At 44.2% G+C, this 20953-nt stretch overlaps 6 protein-coding genes across 7 annotated transcripts in view; 3 read left to right on the forward strand and 3 right to left on the reverse strand.

The window, feature by feature from the left end:
• Window positions 1-5444, reverse strand: part of LOC133836340 (uncharacterized) — a 24032-nt gene extending 18588 nt beyond the window's left edge. Inside the window, exon 1 of the mRNA XM_062266791.1 lies at window positions 1180-5444. Coding sequence (XP_062122775.1) covers window positions 1238-4246 — 3009 coding nt within the window. The 5' untranslated portion in view covers window positions 4247-5444 and the 3' untranslated portion in view covers window positions 1180-1237. The remainder of the gene's footprint in view (window positions 1-1179) is intronic.
• Window positions 5445-7281: 1837 nt separating this feature from the next.
• LOC133836351 (uncharacterized) lies at window positions 7282-9900 on the forward strand. The gene is given in 4 exon segments (XM_062266801.1): window positions 7282-7593; window positions 7698-8852; window positions 9073-9561; window positions 9563-9900. Coding segments are annotated over 4 exon segments (2016 nt in total). The 5' UTR covers window positions 7282-7395; the 3' UTR covers window positions 9737-9900.
• Window positions 9901-10352: 452 nt separating this feature from the next.
• Window positions 10353-12453, reverse strand: LOC133835194 (protein mushroom body miniature). Its single transcript, XM_062265108.1, has 2 exons — window positions 11186-12453; window positions 10353-11126 (listed from the first exon to the last, which is right to left on the reverse strand). Exons 1-2 carry the CDS (start codon window positions 12365-12367, stop codon window positions 10524-10526), a joined length of 1785 nt encoding a protein of 594 aa, XP_062121092.1. The 5' UTR covers window positions 12368-12453; the 3' UTR covers window positions 10353-10523.
• A 261-nt stretch (window positions 12454-12714) lies between these two features.
• On the forward strand, window positions 12715-13669 carry LOC133835197 (circumsporozoite protein). Its single transcript, XM_062265114.1, has one exon. The coding sequence runs from the start codon at window positions 12776-12778 to the stop codon at window positions 13544-13546; it is 771 nt and encodes a 256-aa protein (XP_062121098.1). The 5' UTR covers window positions 12715-12775; the 3' UTR covers window positions 13547-13669.
• On the reverse strand, window positions 13561-16035 carry LOC133835193 (uncharacterized). Its single transcript, XM_062265107.1, has 4 exons — window positions 15685-16035; window positions 15411-15587; window positions 14118-15311; window positions 13561-14046 (listed from the first exon to the last, which is right to left on the reverse strand). Exons 1-4 carry the CDS (start codon window positions 15890-15892, stop codon window positions 13742-13744), a joined length of 1884 nt encoding a protein of 627 aa, XP_062121091.1. The 5' UTR covers window positions 15893-16035; the 3' UTR covers window positions 13561-13741.
• A 126-nt stretch (window positions 16036-16161) lies between these two features.
• LOC133835192 (protein smoothened) lies at window positions 16162-20457 on the forward strand. 2 transcript variants are annotated; one of them, XM_062265106.1, is made up of 6 exons: window positions 16162-16473; window positions 16536-16920; window positions 16982-17463; window positions 17628-18248; window positions 18311-18481; window positions 18553-18797. In XM_062265106.1, the coding sequence occupies exons 1-6, from the start codon at window positions 16466-16468 to the stop codon at window positions 18656-18658; spliced, it is 1773 nt and encodes a 590-aa protein (XP_062121090.1). In that variant the 5' UTR covers window positions 16162-16465; the 3' UTR covers window positions 18659-18797. The 2 variants fall into 2 exon arrangements, with proteins under 2 accessions (XP_062121090.1, XP_062121089.1); XM_062265105.1 differs by having other exon boundaries at window positions 16163-16473; window positions 18549-20457.
• Window positions 20458-20953: the final 496 nt, after the last annotated feature.

The following is a 20953-nucleotide window of genomic DNA, read 5'->3' on the forward strand; positions in this document are numbered from 1 at the left end:
ATGGAATTGGATGGGAATTGTCGATGGATATACGGACAAAGTTATTACTCATAGCAATTTGCACAAGATTGCTATACTAAGCATTTAGCATAATAGATATATGATTTGCATTCTGATAGATTGCTCCAAAAGATTGTTAACACAAGCAGAGATGCAAGAGTCTAATCTAAACTCTCAGGATTCAAAAGAAACATGTTTATTCAAACAACATAAATATAGAATTTCCTTATGCGTGTTGCAACATTTTAAGACATTTCAGCAGTTTTTTTTCAAGAAGAGAAAAAATAAAGTTATTAACGCTAATAAAAATAAAAGAGTAAAACGGTGGGAATTCGAAAGCAGTCAGGAGTTGCTAATTAACAAAATTACGTTTAAATTTTACTTAGAATTTAATAGTAGAATTTTTAAGACGAAAATAACTGAACTTGAAATATTAAGTTATTAAATAATAGAGAAATTCATTCATTCAATAACTTGGAATTTTCATTAGAAAACCACATCAAATAGCAAATGCTGCGTCGAAGATTAAGATGATGAAATAAGTTTAGGTTCAATAATAGAAAGTAATATTATATCCTTTCCTAAACAAATTTCATTTATGATTTGAAATTTCATTAGAAAACCACATCAAAAGCAATGAGAGAAAATTGAGTTAAAGAAGAATAAAAATTGCCTTTTCTGCATACATCAAATCAAATATTTCGCTCTGCAGGTAGTAATTAACTTTAGTTAAAAATAAAATATTATTATGATAATTATTTTGGCTTTTACTGATACTTAAAAATCGAACAAAAATGTTAAATTTTTCGCTGTGTAAGTAATCTTATAAAGTTCTAGCTAAGAAATAATTTTCGAATAGAGAAGTTTTAAGTAAATGAGCAAGAATTCAATAAACTAATTTAAAATTTCATTAGGAAACCACATCAAAAGCAATGCCCAAAAATCGACATCAAAGTTCAACAAGAATTAGTTAAATAATAGAACTAGTTTTAGCTTTTACTGCGTATTTAATAATAATAATATAATAATATCGTACTTATAGCGCCTAGACAATTTGGGGGCATTTACAGTGAAATAAAGCCTCAAACTTTGAATTTGAATTTGGTAACCGACGGATTGAATGCGTATTATTCCCATAATTGGAAACTGGACTGGGATTTGCATCTTTTAATGACTAACCTATGGACTAAGCAGAAACCATGCAAGGAACTGTCTACAATCCACCATCTTCTTCTACTTAAGTGCTGCTCGAGTTCGAGCTGATGCTCTGCAGCGAACTATTCGAGGCGGTCTTGCGCAACGCTTCTCCGGCGAGACCGCAGAGATTGTGGACCAGCGACGCCGAGGAACGTGCCACATCCGGCGAACACTTGGCCACACTGTTGGCGCTGCCGCTGCCGCTGACGAGGCTGTGACGCAACGGCTGCGGCGATGTGGGATTCGACAGTCCCGACTCATGGATGGGCGACAATGTGGGCGATCGTGTGCGGAGGAAATGCTTGCGCCGCTGACGTCGATAGACGTTGCCCAATCCCGGCAGTTGGCGACTGCAATTGGACGAGGAATGCGACGATGCCGATGCCGATGACGGTGAATGCGAGGTGACAAAGCCCAACGTTTCGGCGAGCTCAGCCAGTTCGCTGGCATTGGGCATCTTGCGACGCGTGGGCGGCGGCAATGCGGGTGGCAGCGTCAACTGATAGCTGGTCGTGACACAATCGTCGCGTATCACGCTGGTGGGCAGTAGCATTAGTTCCTTCCCGCCGTGATCTGTGCTCAGCTCGCTGCTGTTGCTGATGCTGTCGCTGCTGTTGCGACTCGGCGAACTTTGCGGTGGCGGCGTCGTCGTCGTCGAGGCATCGTAGCCCGCATCGTAGCCACGTCCGGCGTGCAGTTGCAGCGGACGTATCTGATTCTGCTTGATGGCGGCCACATGCTGCTCCGCCGCTGCCACACCGTGATTCCCATGAGCGCCGCCCCGTTGACAACGCGTCCGACGATAGCGTCCCAGCAGTCGCAGCATGTGCCGCAAGCGGGAGCTGCGTGGCGTCTTCAGGGGCAGCGGCAACTCGTTGCCCCCGCCGCCATGTGGCACCTCGAGGCTGCGTATGAACTGCACGGGCAGCTCGCTGGCATTGATCTTGCCACTGACGGTGGCGGCGTGCTCGCGATACGACAACGCAGCAAGCAGATCGTTGGGCACATCTGGACTGTCGGGCACATTGGCGCAACAATTCCATTTTCGACGCCAGCGCTGATGCTTCGATATATTCCCAGCGGCCGATGCCGACGACGAGGCCGAGGGCGTCGCTGTTTGGCTGGCTAGAGTCCGTGTGCTGCTGCTGCCCGCTGCACTTCCGCGTCCCCCGCGCAACGGACTCCGCAGCTGAAACGTGCAGAGCGTGCACTGTTCCGTGTACTGCAAATAGGCGGCGGCGCTGCCTGCCACGCCCCTTGCGGCACGCTGTCGCGGCTCAAGCGCCGCCTTCGCGCTGGCCGCCGTGCTCACACGTCGCTGCATGGCGCTGGCCGCATAACTCGAGCAGCAGTGGAACGAGGCACGCAACGTGGACGCCTCATGCGCGGCATCCACAGCATCCAGTTGCTGCTGGAGATGATCGTGGCGTCGCTCCTGCAGCAGCGAGCACACATAGACCGCTTGGCGTGCCTGCTGATGGAATTCCCTCGAGCTGGCACAACAATGCAGCTGATGTGCTACTCCTGCTGTTCCCGTTGCATCGGGCAGCGGCTGCTGCTGCTGTTGTTGTTGATTGGGATGCGGCACGCTGGAGCAGCAGTAGAGCTGAGTGCCTGCAGCAGGCAGCTTGGACGGATGTTGCAGTGTGGGCAGCTGCGGATTGAAGTGCACGCCCCCATTTTTGCCCTGCTCCAGCAGCTGTTTGGCTTTCGCCTCCTGCGCCTGTCGATGATTGCGAATGTACTCGTACGTCGTGAGTCCCAGGAACGAGATGTAGATGTGAAAGAAGCACAGATGCAGCAACAGTCCGGCACTGATGGCGGCCAGCAAACCCAGCACGCCCAGGAGCAGCAGATATATGGTCTCATGGACCCCGATGCCAGCGACAAGCGGTGTCACCTGTGTGTGATTCACCTGCGACGTTGTCGTCGTCGGTGTTGTCGTTGTCTGCTCCAGCAGCGCCGTAAAGTTGTCCAACAGCGTGGGCAACGTGGACACCGTTAGATTGTCCAGTTGTGTGTCCACATAGAGCTGTTGCTCCTCCGTCTCCTGCTCCAAGAGCATCATGGTGCCATTGCTGAGACTTAGCGTGAGATTGATGTAGTCACTGGACTCCAACTCCGTCGACTCCAAGCGACTGTTGCACCAATAGAAGCTGAGCCAATCGGGTTGCACATAGTACAGCACAATTTGGCCAATGACGGCGGCCACAATGACCAGCGTGGCCACCACAGCGCTGACGACGCACATTAGGAAGGCGACATAGTTGCGCGAGCCGATGCAGTGATTCAGCCACTTGCAATGATGATCAAACTTCCCCACACACTTGTTGCACACGGAGCAGTGTTTGGTGCGCGGCGTCGAGGTGCGAATGTTGCACAAGTGACACCGTCCGTTCTCGATGACGTGACCGTGTTTGCTGCGATCGAATTCGGGCACAATGCGATCGTTGCGATGCACGCGACGCAACTCTTTGTCGGCGGGATCGGTCAGCAGAGCGGTCAAATGGGCGGCAATATGCACCACGTACAGGCCAGAGATTAGACCATAGAGGGGTCCTTGAATGGGTGCATGAAATGCTGGTATTAATACCCAATAGCTGGCCACACCGAAGAGCAGCAGCACAAGCCAGCCGAAAAGCTGCAACGGATGCAGCGGCAACTGCAGTCCATGCAGTCGACGTCCCCGTCGATGCTGCACATCGGCAATGTTATTCTGATAGCTGACTAGCTGACTGAGACGACAGAGGGCGCCACCAGATCGTTTCGATGTGGAGTCCGACGATTGTTGTTGTGATCCCTGTGTTATCGATTGCTGTACGTTTGTCGCTCCGATAATTGTTCCTGTTCCCGTTCCAGTTGCAGTTGCAGCGCCCTCTACAGTTGCTGGTGTTTGATAATGTTTGAGTGGCGCCTCCTGTGACTGCTCGCTTAAGCTGGCAGTGCTGATGGTGATGATGTGATCCTGCTCCTGCTGCTGCTGCTGCTTCTGCTGCTGATGCGGCGTCGCTGCTGCTGCTAGTGGCGTCGCTCTGGACGCGTTGCGCATTGTGTTAATGATGATAATAATGATGAAATTGATGAGTGAATGATGTGAATTAATCTCGTTTGCTGGCAATGGCACATTACAGCTGCTCTTGTTGCTGCTATTGTTATTCCAATTGTAGTTGTTGTTGTTGTTTGTGTGGCTTTTGGTTTGTTTGCTTGCTTTTGAATGCCACGCCCACAAAGCGAAACGAGGCGCGACGAGTGCTGTTTATGTAATCCGCGTGCAATTATCCTGCGCGTTGTTCACTTCGTTGTCGTTGTCTGTTGTCACCTTTTCTTGTTTCTTTTTTTTTTTGTTTTTTGTTATTGTTGGTTGTTTGTTTGTTTGTTGTCACTTGTGAATATGCTCGCGCTTATAAGTGTGTGTGTGTAAGTATGCGTGTGTGCATGTGTGTTTGTGTGAATGGCGCAGTTAAGAATCACGCTTTTATGCACGTTCCGAGGGGGTGGTGGTGCTTACAGGGTTGTCGTTTTGCTTGTTCGCCGCCCACCCCCCAATTCATATGAATTCTTTGCTCTATGATTCCCTTTGCCAACTGCTTTTGCTTTTCTTCCTCTTCTGCGTGCTGTTGTTGTCGTTGTGGTTGTTGTTGTTTGCTCCCACACATATACACACACACGTACGCACACGCACAGAAACACACAGACAACAGTCACAACAGCGAGAGCGAGAAATACAGTCAGAAAACGAACGAGCGAGCGAGACAGAAATAGAGCGGGGAGCAAAACCGTAACGCACAAGTGGCGTTTCACCAAAAACACAACGAACCAACTCGTCAGACAGACGCGAAGCAACTGAGTAATGCTCTGTGTGCAAAGCTCTGGCAAAGCCAAAACGACAGCCTGATGCAATTGAAAGCACAAGTGCGACTCAAGCGATTGAAGTTGAAAGCGAAAAGCTTTTCACAATTGAAAGCAAATGGAGAGTGGGAAGTGTGCAGAAAGAAAGAGAGACAGAGCGAAAGAGAGTACGAGTGTGAGAGAGCGACTTGTCACAGCTGTCTGGTCGCCGGTAAAACGTTTGAAGCTTAAAGACCGGTCTGGAGCGCCATAACACACACACACACACACATTCATTTACTCAGTGTAAACTAACTATCCTGATATGTGAATGTGTGGCATGCTTTTTGGGGTAGATTTTGGAGTTTAGAGTGGGAGTTGTTCTTGTCAATTGTGGAATGGGGAAAAATAACCTATGAATTTGAGATGAACGCGTGAAAATCATTCAACTTAGAGATGCACTGATTTAATTTGTTAAACACAGTGAAAAACTTGGATGAATTGCAATAAAAATAATTTGAAATTCTTTGAAGTTTTGCTATCAAATAATTTTTCGATTAGAGTATATAATTTAAAAAATAATATACCTGAATTTTGAGTAAAAATAGAGATAGATAGTAGAAATTTTACTTAAAAATTATTTTTAGCAATCAATGTAAATACATTTTGGGAAAGAGTTATTTTTGTAAGGATCTATCTATAATCTATAAAATTAACTTTTTTCACATAGCACCAACTTGTCGTATACGTAATCAGTTCACGACGCATTAACACGACTCACGCTGGCATCGCTGATTAACTAGCTGGCAACAGGAAGTAACTATTATATAAGAGGAAATGGGCCAGGCTAGGCAAGAACTAATCACCAGAAATTGGCACGCACCTTTCGCTTCACATTCCATTTATTCTTTTCTTTTTCATTTTTTTTTTGATTTTGTGTACAGGATGCTAGGCATCATTTTTTATTTATATCGCATTGCCTTTGAGGTGAGGCCATCCATGTTTGGGATGTTAGCTGAAATGGAAAGCACACTCGAGAGCGTATTTGGAGCACGTGCGAGCAGTAAGTACTTTCAGCACTTGATGTGATTTTATTTACATGGCACCCGTGAGCAGCAGAAATGCTGCAGACGACAGACTTCACGACGCCAGACTGGCCGACTTAGTCGACTGCTGACCGACCTATTGGCAAATATTTATGTTGATGCCACACACTCTGATGATGCCGCAACTACGGCGAATGCAGAACAACGAGGACGCCCCCAAGACGACGACTTACATAACTCGCTGCTGCTGCTGCTGGAATCTTTCTGCCAATATCAAATCAAGCGAGTCTAATGGCAGCCAGGAGCCAGAAGATAACTCTGCCAATAGGTTCTGCGGTTGCGGATTGCGGGTGAAGCACATCGTAAAAACGTAACGCAAATGCCAACAACAAACATACAAAAATTATGTATCAATAAAATGACAAAGTTTGTTTATTTTGCATAAGATAAACTTAAGGAGCGGGAGACCATCTTAAACAGTGGAACGCAAACGAAGCAAAATTGTATGAATCATTCAGAAATATACAGAATATCAAATAGAATAATCTTATTTTTGTAACACATTTTGGTCTTCTTTAAACCAAATATTCCTTCATCCACTCCTTATTACAATTTTATCGATTACGAATAACGGCACAATAAATATTGTTTTATCAGGTTCCTTTGAGCCATAAATTAGATGCAGATAATGAAAGTAAACCTAAAAACAACTTCGCTTAAATTTTGAATTGCAAAATGAAAAGAAAAAGTCATGTAACAAGAAATTAAATCGCATTCGGTAAATTGAAAAAAGGCTTAGAAAGTCCTGTTTACCTTTATACTATGTAGATTGAATTATGCTTCGAAATAAATTGCATTTTCTTTAGTTTCCGGTTCAATGTGCCCCTTGGCAACGATAACAACAAGAACAAAGACAAGTCACAAAAGAGAGGGAGAGAAAGAGAGAGAGAGAGAGAGAGAAGGATAACAACTAAGCGAAGTGACAACAGGGAAAGCTTTGATAAGCAGCGGACACATAAAGAACAACAAAATAAACAAACAAGAGCAAAAGTAACAAGTAAAAAGGACAACGGAAGCTGTCGAGTTTTCAACTCGAAGAGAGTAAAAGCTTTGCGACAACAAAAAAAACTTTAAACTGAGAGTAAGAGAGAGTTGAAAAGCTGTCACAGTAGGCTAAGACACAAACTTTACAAGTTTTAGTATTTCAGAATATTACATTTAGTCGTTTTCGAATATAATAAGTATGTAAGCATTTTACATAAAAAAATCTTTTTTTCTATTTCAAATCAACAGAAATATTAAACTACATACATATATCGGAAAAATGATTGATATTTTATCGTTGCCACGCCGCAACAAAGTGGTTGTTGGCCAGGTGACATCGAAGCAACCTAGTTACAAAACTGGATTACCCATAAATAGTTTACCAGGCTGGGAGCTGATACCGCTCAATTGTAAGCTGCCCATGCTCAAGTGTCCCGGCAATCAGGTGATATTCTCAAAGGATAAGATTGGCAATACGGTAAGTAGTACAAAAAATTATTAATATAAATTCAAAATTGTAGAAATATGATGATAGTGACATTGCTGTTTATTGAGTATTATTAAGGTCTCCTCCCTCTCTAGTTCAAATGCAGCATGCAGGAGTTTGACTCTTCAATGACAGTGCACATCCCAGAGTACAATCCATTGCATGATTCGAATTTGAAGACCTTTTACTCGAACGAACGTAATTTAAAGCGGCTGCGCGAGAATGGCGAGATCACAGATGAGAACGAGGTTATTTGCAACTTAAAGGACTTTAATCAGTATCGCGAGGATCTGCACAAATCGCAGCTATACTATGTGCTGCAGGCATACAGGCAACGTGAAGCCGAGCGTCATGATCGTTTGCTCATTGCCAATGCCGAAAGCATTTCTCGACGCGATGATCTGAATCCGGCAGGACGGCATCACTCCAAGGAAGAGGTCCTGGCGCGCAAGCAACGTCTGGACGAGGAGCGACACATGCGCAAAGTGCAACTGTACAACATCACCGAGGAGAAGTTTAAGCGGTTGGAGAATATGGCGGCCATGCAACAGATGCTGCTGGAGCATCGCAAGATGCTCACAAATATGCGTGTGCAGACACACATTGGACTGCATCAGGATTTGCAGCGCAAGCATTTGATCAAGCTGAAGAAACTGTTTCAGTTCAAGAAGGATCGCTATAACAAGAACATGCGCAATCTGCACAAACAGCGACTGATGAAGCACACCGAGGGCCAAATACAATCCTGGCACAAGCGTCTCAATGAACGCATTGAAAATCAGCGACGTATCGATATGTTGCTCAGCGAAATGGAAACTGAACGCGAGAGTTTCATTGAGAGCCACAAGGAGAGATATCGCGCCAAATGGGAGGCTATCCAGAAAAGCATCAAGGATCGTTCACGCCAGGTGGCTAAAGCCCGTAAGCCTAAGCGTTCAAAGAGCAAGAAATCAAGGAAACCCCCTGTGTCCAAGCGCACACAACCTTCGTTCTGTGACGAATTCCAGGCCACCTTTGATGGTCTGCTGGACAGCGAACTTTGCTATGCCCTTAACGCAGCTATAGCCTTGGATGGACATGCTCCGGTTACCTTTGCTACCAATGATCCCATCTATAAGGCTGCCCAATATATTCTCAATCACATTTTGCAAGACTTTAACATCGATTTGAGTGACGATGAATGTGCGATGTCTGTGCTCATCAGTCGCATCATGAACTTTATGTGTGATGCCAAGAAATATGTGAATTATGTAAGTACTCTTCTGATGAATACTTTTAAATAATAACAGTAGTAATCAATTGTAATTTTAGAAAATACCCAAAAACGCTTTAAAGTATTCTTGAGAATTCAGAGTTTCTTACCAAATAAGTTCCTTTATATCTTTCAAAATATAATCCAGAGAATTCTGGCTATAACTTTATCCCCCTCGACTATGCACAGACATTAAATATCGCCTCTTTCTTCCACAGAAATCGGTGCAAATCATTGGCTTTGCTCGTGATAACAAGGCCATGGAGATACCCTCGACTACAGTGAAGATTCCCATGCAACCCAAGAATAACTCACGTGTCTCACACGTCTCATTCAGCGGAGTTGCCTGCACAATTGGCATGGGCAGCTACGAGATCCATCCGTTTGTTGATGTGCGTCCCTGCACCGATCGCCGTCCAACGCCAGCGGGATCGCTTACCTCGCTGGTGGTCAGTCAAATTGGTGACCAGGTGGTGCAGGAGAAAGTTCACTTGCCGCATCTGAATCGCAGTCAAGTGGTGTTCATTGAACACTATTTGGTCAAGTTTAAACGCGAACTTTTGGTCGGCTTGGATAAACAAGTGTTTGCCGCCATACAGTGTCACTTTGAGAATCGCATCATGGAGGTACGTGAGGAGCTGCTCGAACTGGACAAAGACTTCCTTTACAAGCAAATTGCCGTTGGCATATTGAGTTTTGCGGTCAATCCCCCTCAACTTTGAGACGGCTTTGATGCTGGCTGTCAATGTGCTGGCCAGCGAAATCATTTGGGAGCTGCAGCAGTCGCTGCTCAAGCCTGGCATCGATCCACGCGGCATGTCGCATCCGACTAGCTGCGGAAGTGACCGTGATCGCGAACGACGTTCTCTATGCTCAAATTAGCGTGTGAAATTCCCTCCCAATTCGCAATTTTTACCCGCCCAATCAGGGGGAACATATACAGAATCCACAGGTTTTGTAGTGTGTGTGTTATAGTACAAATTGTAAGTAAATATATATGTAGTATCCACTTACTGTATGAGTGTGCGATAAATATTTAGAACGAATGTAAACCGTTTGTTTTTTTATTATCAATTTTCACTTGAAACACACGTTTAGAGCGTTGTAAACACAAAACAAGCTGCGAACTGCTGCAGCATGGTGAACGAGCAACAGCTGGTCTGCAGTGTGACCACATACAGTATTTCAAAAAATACAACCTGCTCAAAATGCGCCGCATTTAAAATTTTGGTTACACTTAAATTGGCGCCAACTTTTAAATAGTTAATTTGAATTATTAGAAAAACTAGAAGACAATTTTAAAGAAAATGTAAACTTTAAATTATTATCTGCCTATTTTCATATATGCATAAGTGCATTTTTACGCATTTCAACACTTTTATAAAGAAAATAATATAGTATTACCTTTAATTTTGAATTAACGGTCGTATTATGAACATTTTCACAATCAAAATAATAAAATGATTTTAAATCCAGTTGTCGCACTAATTTTAATATGACTTATTTCTTAAATACAAACAAAACAACATATTTATGTATGAAAAGATATACAAAATAAAATGTTTGTAGAAATCTCTACAGATTTTAATGAATTGCAAGTGCAGTCGTCACTTAGTTTTATATTAGAAATTGTTTTGTTTATATACAAACAAAAATATTATTCGTAAATCTATTTAGGGAAATTGAACGGCGCTGCATATGGATACATCATGGAGTTGTATGGTGCACCAGCTGCCAGCAAGGGAAATGGAAAAGCTGCCGCGGCTGCGGCTGCCGCTGCTGGATTTATAGTGGGTACTGCTTTCGTTGTGCTGCGCTTACGTTTCGCCTTTACTGCCGGCTGCTGTGGCTCACTGCTGGAATCACTGCTTGTGGCGTTATCGCTGCTTGCATCTTCTGAAGCATCATCTGCATCGTCGTCATCATCATCATCATCGCTTTCTTTAGCCTCCATTTTAATTTTCTTTTTTGGAGTTTTCTTTAATTTTTTAGCAGCAGCAGCCACTGTAGCACGTTTCTCCTTTTCCTTCTTGGACTTAACTGGAGTAGGAGCCGCCACAGGTGGCACAACGGCTGGTGCTGCGGCAGCCACAACGCCAGCTGGAAACGCAAAACGTTTGTCCATGTTAAAGGCGGCCATTTGCTGCATTGTAAATTCCATAAATGCCTGCACAGCAATGTTGAGGTTAGGCGGATGTGGGCAATTCTTTAGACTATGATACGGTCCCGAGCAATTCCTGCAAATCATTTGACACTCAAACGAGCTGTGTCCCTGTAATAAGATTGTGAGCATTAGCAATTATTAAGAACTCGCTTCTTAGTAGTACCTACTTTTTTGTCGCAGAGCAAGCACATCAAGCCGCCCTTTCTGCTTACAGGATCCTTCTTGCTTTCTGCATCGCTTTTTGCTTCTGAGTCCTCCGCCTCCTCCTCGCCGTTATCCTCATCTGATATTGTGAATTTATTGGACTGATTGCCAATGCAGACAACGTCTTCTTCCGATAGAACTTTTTTCAATTTTTTACTCGTCTTTGTCGCTTCCTTGGCAACAGTTTTAGTTTTAACCGGCGGCGGCGTGTCCTCCTCGGATGAATCGGTTTCGGAGGAAGAGGATGATGAAGCAGGCTTGCTCTTAGCCGTTGAAACAGTTGCAGCTGCCTTCTGTTTGGTGACAATTTCCCCATCTTCAGTGCTTTCATCCGAGCTGCTCGATGAACTCTCTTCGCTGCTTTCCGCTGGCTTTGCGACCGCTGCCTTGGGTAATGAATCTTTCTTCTCCTTCTTGATATTGGCCGCATTAATTAGGACGGCGGGTGGTATTGCTGGCTTGACTGGCGTCGATTCACTGGGAGCTTCAACACTTGGTGCTGCAGCTGCTTCTGCAGTTGGCACATGTGCCGCTTCTGCAGGTGCCGGGGATATTGATGGCAGTGCCTCCATTTGGTCCATTTTATTTAAATGGCCATTTGTAAAATAAAAAATGTCACTTTCCATTGGCTCATCATACCAAGGTCCGTTTGCAGTGCCACCACTGCGTCGATCGCCATCGTTGCGACCACCGCCGCCAGATCGATTATTACGGCCACCGCCACCGCGACCACCGCCGTTACGTCGGCGACCACCATTTCGGCCACCGCCGCCATTACCGCCGTTATCACCAGCCCCTCCATTGCGGCCACCACGTTTTTGATTGCCACCCCGACGATGCTTGCGTTCATCATTGTTGTTATTACCGCCGCCACCGCCACCTCGATCCGGCTGCTGGTTTTGTGTAAATCGATTGTTCTGTTGTTTCTGCTGGCTGGGATCCCGAAATTTGGGAAAATCGTGATTCGCTTGACCAAAGTTGGGTCCCTGTTGGTGCTGCTGCTGACCGCGTTGATTATTGCCTCGATTCGCATCCGACCAGCTTCTGTTTAACTGCTCGCCACTATTATTTAAGTAATGGTAGCTTTGGGAGCCGGAATTATTCTGCCAATTGCCGCTGGAACGTCTTTCTCTGCCGTCTTGCATTTCTTAAGCGCCTTGGGTCAAAAAACAACTATTTATTCCGCTCGCACGTGTTTCAAGCAAATGTGTATATCGATATAAGCGGCAGGTTAACATTGCCTATCAAAAATCCGCCGATAATGGTTGCACATAATTAAAGAAAAGTACATTATTTTGAAAATAATAAAATAAAAACAAAATTGAAATAATTGATATTCTATATATCTTTAAATTTGTTTTTTTTTTCTATATATATATTGCGTTTTGAAAAGCTTTCATTTATTTCACAAAGCATATTTAAAATATTTTATTTACGGAGTACCTCTCATGTCGCAGCGCTTATCGAAAAGTATCGAAATAGCGCATGTCGCATTATCGAAAGGTTTAAATATCGAAACATCGACAGGAAGAGTAAATAAATAAACGGCGAAAATGTCGTATAGAAAAAATAATTACAATCCGCAGCGTGACTTTAACAGACACAAAAATGAAATAAAAGAACGCTCCAAAACATGGGGCCAACAAAAGTTCAGGCCCACTCCATATGTGCGCACAGCACCACCTCCAGTGCCCGAGGAGGCGAAACCCTGGCAGCACGTGAAGAACGACATTGTAGGCGATGAACAGGAAGCGCGTAGTGCAGATCGCTTTAATATGGATAGTCAGCAGGCTAAGGATATCCTGAAAGAACGCGAGAAGAATCACAGGCGCAATGTTATCGAAGCACAGCGTAATCAAACAACCACTTGGGAAAGCTTCAATGATAACGACAACGATGATGGCTCATCCAAGGCGAAGGCGAAATCCAACGCCCAGGGAAATCCCAATAGCAAGGAGAAACTCAACGCTCAGGGGAAGCAGAAAGCCAACGGGAAGTTCAACGCTCACGGAAAACCTTATGCCAAAGGGAAGTTCAAAGCTCAGGGGAAGCCGAACGCAAACGGGAAGTTCAACGCTCACAGAAAGCCTTATGCCAAAGAGAAGCCTTTCACGCAGACGACGCCCAGCATCTCTGAAAAACAAAAGTCTATGATAAACATCACAGATCAGCGGCAACTAAACGATAAACAGCGTAATGTTATGCGCAGGAAGCTTACACGCGTAGCAAATCGTGCATATGATAAAGGAGAAGATATGGACTTCATGATCAACGATTTGAGGAACAACTATGCCACAAATCCAAACAATAAGTTTCGAAATTAAATATAACATACATATATAAGTACTACACACTTTAATGTAAATCAGAACTTAGACATAGGGGGAGAGTATAAGTGAAATTGTTTTTCTCTTTGCAAAAATAATAAATATTGTAAACTAAAAACAGTATTTTGTTGTTAGAGACGACGATTGATTCGATACGATGCAGTTAGATGAGAATTAGACTGGTGTCTGCTCTCAACCATTCGCATTGGCCAGTTTGGCAATTAGTTGATTGAATTTACTGTTGGATGTGATGCTCTTTTTGGAGTTACGCGCCTGTTCCGGCGCATGCTGCACAAAATAGACGACAATAAATTCGAGTGTTTGATTGGCTTCCTTGGGGTACATCATGTTGAAGGTATAATAGTAGCAGAGCAATTGCGCAATAATGTCGGGTAAATCGGCATCTGTGGCAGCAAATGTACTCATTATTTGCCCCTCAATGTACACCATTGCCTCTGAGGTTGCCTCTGAAGTGCCTCCAGCAGCAGCTGGTGTATCTAAAATACGATAATAACACAATATTAATACATGTATAGAGTGATAAGGTAAAAGCATTCTGATCACTCACTGACTAGAGCCACCCAGGGTGCATTGGTTGGATTGATGTGCTGCAGCACATCCTTGGGCAAGGGTCCGTTTTCAAAGTGCTTGAATATGTAATCGGGATCCTCATTGAAATGATAGGCCAAACCACGCACCAGATTCGCATTATTCTCCTCCAGTGCATTGACTTTCTTATTTTTGGACGTCTTAAAAAACTTAAAGATGCGCTCCCGTTCACTCGCAAAACGTTGCTCCAACAAACGAGGATCAATTGACATAAGCAACTCAAAATGCTGATACAACTGCTCTTTGTTAAAAATATACGGCCAGTTGGACTTGATAGCCGTAATATCGGGTATCTTTTCGCTATTGTTGAAGAATGCACGCTGCAATGGAAAACATTCCTTCATATATTCGGCAATGGTGGCCAACTCCACTTTGGCACTGCCACGATAGCTGGCAATGAGCAATTCCTTTTTCTCCTCCAGGTCACGATTGAGTGCAGCTGACTTGGCATTGCCATTAGACGCCAATCCACTTCCTCCGCCTCCTGCATTGGCAGATTTGCGTTTCTTACTGCTGTTGCTGATGTGTATGTCAGAGCTGCCAGAGCTCGCACGCTTTTGTGGACGATTGAGCGCATTGTTACGATTGATCATCTTTGAGATGAGCGCTTGTGGCGAAGTAGCAATCTGTTGACCCTCACGATCTTTTTCCAGTAACGAGTCCGGGTACTTCTGTGCCGCCTGCTGGGCAACCTCCCGAAATACGCGTATAGGTATGTGAGCAGAACGCTCTCTCAGTGCATCTACCAGCAGATTCGCCAGCGTATTGAGACGCTTGCCCAGACTGGTCTTACCGCGCAACAGCTTCATAATGTCATTAGGTACCTTTGTCCAAGGTATCGCAAACTCTTTGAATTGAGCCGCTGTCGATGTCTTTGAATTGCTGGGCGTAACGCTGGCAAGCGACAGTGTCTCATCGTTAGACACTGTAGAATCGTTGGCATTCGAAACAAAGCTGGGATCAATGGAGCTGCCAGCGCGTTCAGATCGATTCAATGGCGAGGGTGGAGGTAATATGACATATTCGTCGCTTTCGGCGAGCAGCATTAATAATATTTTTTCTTTGGCTGCAAAGAGTAGCACTTCATCCTCGCAGATCTCACAGCCATTGCTCTCCAGCACAATTGTGCTGCCCGATAGTCCAAATTTGTGAGCTGTAAGAGAAGTTGCAACATTAATTAGCACATATTTAAGAATGAATAACGTGAATTGTGTTTAACTGGACATTAAAAACAAAACTTTGTTTTACTTACCTTTTTCAATCACATCCTTGCGGCTGGGCAAGGACATGAAGGTCTTTTTATTCTTACGGTCCGCACTACATATGGTAATCAATACCTTTTCAGTGGGCGCTAGCTCTGTTTTTAGTTTCGCATTTTTCTGCGCCTCTTGCGCTTTTTCTCCTCCAGCCTCAACATTGGAATGCATTGCTGCGGGAGGCAAGTAAACAAAAATTGTTGTTGTAAATGGAACCCAAAACAATAACATTTATACCGCTACCTCTATCTCTTTCTCTTATATACTTACCAGAAGAAGCTCCAGTCACAGGCCCAACAGTTCCAGTTCCACTTCCAACTAAATTTGCTGTTTGTGTTTCCGATTTTTTTGCTGCTGTTGTTTGTACACCATTTTCATTTGCCGCAGCGGCCGCCGCGGACGCCGGGGGTTGTTGTAGTATTTGTAATTTTGTCTCGCTTGGAGCATGCGATGCTATGGCTGGAGCTGTGGCATCCATGGCTTCAATTGAGAATTTGGCCGCTTTGTTTGTACAAAATAGACGCACAAGTTTAATTTAAATTCCCAAGCCCTTCTTCTTTTCCTTTTTCATAAAAATTTGCACAAGCCAAACTGCGGCCAGGGTTGTAAAGAAACGCAAGACATCGATAACCATTAACCGCGACTGGTTGCATTTCGATAGATGGTCGATGTGCACGATTAACGATAACTGCCGTGTGGGTGGTCTGCAAACAACAATCACAAAACGCTCATTTGTTGCTGCTATTGCTTTTTCGTTCGTTGTGTGCGCGGGTTCTGTATTTTGCATTTTTAGTTTTTATTTTTATTTAATTTTTGTGAATTAAGTGCTTAGAATTCATTTGAATTTTGCATACGCTGCTACAGCAGCATTACGCAGCAATACACAAAAACGACAGCAAAATGCATTGACTGTGAGATTTTGTAGGTACCAAAGAAGGCGCTTGCATTGCGTCTCTGTCTTCCCATCTTCGACATTAATATTCACAAAGCCTGCGTTTAATACTATAATATATTAATAGCGATCGCGGCATATTCACCTCACAACAACATTATGATGCCGTAAGTATGCAAAAAACGTAACTCATTTAAATGTTAATTGATATCTTTTTGTTTTTCGCTAGGAGCACTTTCATTGCTAGCTGCCTGTTGCTCTTCAGTCTGCCCGCTGCCCTCTTTGCCACGCCCGCCTCTAGTTCCACGCCAGCGAGCTCAACTCAAGGCGATCTAGAAGCAATCAATGGCACAACCAATTATCGACTGTATGGCAAAAAGGGCAAGGACGACAAGCCTTGGCTGATTGATCTCGACAGCCGGCACATACACTGTGTGCGACGTTCACGATGCCTCGAAGTCAATGCCACACACAACACTTGCTTGGGTTCCAAGTTACCCTACGGCTTTACCAGTCTGGGCTTGACGGACTATCGCCAGGAGAAGGAGTTGGATGAGGCCTTGAGTGGCTACTATGCGCTAAGACATGTGCCCAAGTGCTGGGCTGTTATACAGGTAAGCAATCGACCAATTACCATATTTATCCGTTTGTCTAACTGATGTGTTGCCTTGGCAGCCATTTTTGTGCGCTGTTTTTAAGCCCAAGTGCGAGGTAATCAATGGTCAGGACATGGTCTACCTGCCTTCGTATGAAATGTGCAAGATTACCCTCGAGCCCTGCCGCATGCTGTACAACACAACATTTTTCCCGAAATTTCTGCGTTGCAACGAAACCTTGTTTCCCATGAAGTGCAGTAATGATGCCCGCGAAATGAAATTCAATGTAACGGGCAAATGTTTGGCACCTTTGGTGCCCGCCGACAACGCGGCGAGCTATTATCCCGGCATTGAGGGCTGCGGCGTGCAATGCAAGGATCCGTTGTACACGGACGATGAGCATAGACAGATTCACAAGCTCATTGGATATGGTGGAACTTTATGTCTGCTGTCGAATCTGTTTGTGGTCGCAACTTTTCTCATTGACTGGCAGAATGCCAACAAATATCCAGCTGTCATTGTATTTTACATCAATCTGTGCTTTCTTATCTCCTGTTTTGGGTGAGTTAAACATTAGAATACTATAATTATTTCTGCCAAAATTAAATTACTTAACATAATGCATTGTTCCTTTGAACATTACAATCATAATCAAGTAATTTTGTTATACGTTTTCGATTACTTATCTTTATTTTATTAATAAACTATTTATTATGCCGTTGCAGTTGGCTTGTGCAGTTTACGTCGGGTTCTCGCGAGGATATCGTCTGTCGCAAAGATGGCACACTTCGTCACTCGGAGCCCACGGCCGGCGAGAATCTCTCCTGTATTGTGATATTTGTGCTTGTATACTACTTTTTGACTGCCGGCATGGTGTGGTTTGTATTCCTCACCTATGCTTGGCATTGGCGGGCCATGGGCCATGTGCAAGATCGCATCGACAAGAAGGGTTCATACTTTCATCTGGTGGCTTGGTCGCTGCCCTTGGTGCTAACGATCACAACGATGGCGTTGAGTGAGGTTGATGGCAGCGGCATTGTGGGCATCTGTTTTGTGGGCTACACAAATCATTCGATGCGTGCCGGTTTGCTGCTTGGACCTCTATGCGGCGTCATTCTAATTGGTGGCTATTTCATAACGCGTGGCATGATAATGTTGTTTGGCCTAAAGCATTTTGCCAACGACATTAAATCCACATCGGCTAGCAATAAAATCCATTTGATTATTATGCGGATGGGTGTCTGTGCGCTGTTAACATTAATTTTCATACTCGTTGCCATCGCCTGTCATGTGACGGAGTTTCGCCACTCTTCCGAATGGGCCGAAAGCCTTAGGCAGTACATATTGTAAGTAGAAGCGAACTACAATCCACTTGCAATCTTCTAATGAATCATTCTTCCTTTTGCAGTTGTCGCATCACCTCGGTGTTTGATGAGAACAGCGTGTGTAAGATCGAGAATCGTCCCAGCGTTGGCGTGCTCCAACTGCATTTGCTTTGCCTATTCAGTTCGGGCATTTTAATGTCTACGTGGTGCTGGACTCCGTCCTCCATTGAGACCTGGAAGCGTTACATCAAAAAGTATGTACATATGCTTTCGCTGATGGCAGTTGTTTGCTCTGTAACATTGAAATGGATTGTTTTCTAGAAAGTGTGGCAAGGAAGTCGTCGAGGAAGTCAAGATGCCCAAACACAAGGTCATTGCACAGACTTGGGCCAAGCGCAAGGACTTTGAGGACAAGGGCCGACTATCTATAACCCTCTACAATACGCACACCGATCCAGTGGGCTTAAATTTCGATGTGAATGATTTGAACTCGTCCGAAACGAACGAGATAAGCTCCACTTGGGTGCATTATTTGCCGCAATGTGTGAAACGTCGCATGGCCCTGACTGGCGTCACAACAGGCAACACAAACTCCTCCAGTCAAGGCCAGGCTGGACGCAAGAACTCGCTGGACTCGGAGATTAGTGTGAGCGTGCGTCACGTGTCTGTGGAATCGCGTCGCAACTCAGTCGACTCGCAGGTCTCAGTGAAGATTGCCGAAATGAAAACTAAAGTTGCTTCACGTTCGCGACAACATGGCAAACATGGTGGTTACGCCTCGAGCAGCAATAAGCGCACACAACGGCGTCGCGATTTCATTGCGGCCAGCAGCGGACGCACCAAATACAGCAGCGCCGCTGGACGTGGACGACGGGAGAGCAGCACCTCGGTGGAGTCGCAAGTGATTGCGCTGAAGAAGACCACGTATCCAAATGCTAGTCACAAAGTGGGCATGTTTGCCCAGAGCACCAAAAAGCAGCACAACAGCAGTCGGCGTCGCAATGGGGGCCTCGACCCCACAATCATCAACGAATTCATACAAAAGAATGGACAGTTTATATTGCCTTTTCTGCAGAATCAAGGCATGACCACGTCCTCAGACGAGGAGGAAAATTCGCGTGCCTCGTTCAAGATACAAGATCTCAATGTGGTGGTCAAGCAGGAGTTAAGCGACGACGATGACGATGATGATGATGTCGATGCTGGGCCAACAATCCAAGAGCTGCCCAACAATGGCAACAAGGCGGCGGCATTAGAACATTTTCTGAAGCACATGCAAAAGTCTGGGGAATCCAATCGTCATTCTCGCAACTCGCAGCGCAGTCGCAAGTCACGCAATAAGGAATCTACCAACAAGTCTCACAAACACGGCGGCGTGGAGTTGGATCTCGATCTCGATATGGATTCGAATAGTGATTTCAAGCACAAATACGCACGACAATTGGCTGCTGCAATTGATGTCAACGGTGACTCATTGAGCTGCTCCTCCGCTGAACTCGATATTCCACTCGACATCATGTTGCACAGCTCGTACTCGGGACTCTCAACAGGCAAACCAAATTCACGCAACAGCAAGACTAGTTGTGATGTGGGCATACAGGCCAATCCCTTCGACATTGCCACACACACGTTGCCCAGCTATGGAAACGATGAACTGCAGCAGGCGATGCGATTGCTCAATGCGGCAAGTCGTCAGCGCAACGTACTGCTGTCGGAGGAAGCTACGGAAATGCAATCGCTGCTTGGACCACGACATCAGAAGGAACCAACGATTATGAGCGAATCGGATAAGCTTAAAATGCTGCTACTGCCCTCTAAATAGAGAGAGCAACAATTTGCATCCCACTTAACGAAATGCATTTACTTAAGTTTCAAAAACTCTACTCTTCCACTACAACATCGAATTACGAATTAACGAATACTCATAGCCATTAAGTTTTTGAAAAGTGTTTACAAATCTCAATCGAAAACTATTATCTTTAAGCTTTTGTCTGTGTGTTACCCATTTTATATATACTATATATTGTCGCTATATTGACAGTCTAGACTAGTGAATTTTTAGCATCTATGTATGTTGTTTTAAATGTACAAATAAGTTGCCCTATTGGGCAAAATCACACAAACAAAAAAACGAAAACTGAAACGAATTGTGTTACAAAAAAGTGCCTAAAAAAAATGATTACAATTAAGATTTTTGTAACTAATAAACCGATTTTAAATCCCATTTTAAACATCCCCAACTACAATGTTGTATTTTTAGAACCAAGAGGGAAATCTCAATTATAGCTGCATGTTGTTTATATTACAGATACATCACAAATCAGCACAAGTTCTAATTCCGTTGCGTTTATTTTCATTTGTCTAACGAGCAAAATAAACAAATATAATTTCATCTCAACTATAAATGATGTCTTGGTGATAAAATACAATGAAGTTTGTTATTGTTGAAAACAAACTATTAAAACGTCAATTATTATCAAGATCAAGCAAAACAAATTAATTATTGTGCTTAACCTGGTTTTAAATGTCCCATAGAGGAACTTATAAACTGATGACTCAAAATGTCATAGAGGAAGAAGTTTATCAAAGAATATCTTCATTAAAAACTATAAAATTATGCAAAATGTATACAATTATATTTTTAGGAAAGGTATCACCATTTACGGTATGTATAGTACATATGTATTTGTTTGCCCTAGAACTTAAAGTGAACCCGTATGAAACAA

The sequence above is a fragment of the Drosophila sulfurigaster genome, chromosome 2L (assembly GCF_023558435.1).
Source record: "Drosophila sulfurigaster albostrigata strain 15112-1811.04 chromosome 2L, ASM2355843v2, whole genome shotgun sequence".
Lineage (NCBI taxonomy): Eukaryota > Metazoa > Arthropoda > Insecta > Diptera > Drosophilidae > Drosophila > Drosophila sulfurigaster.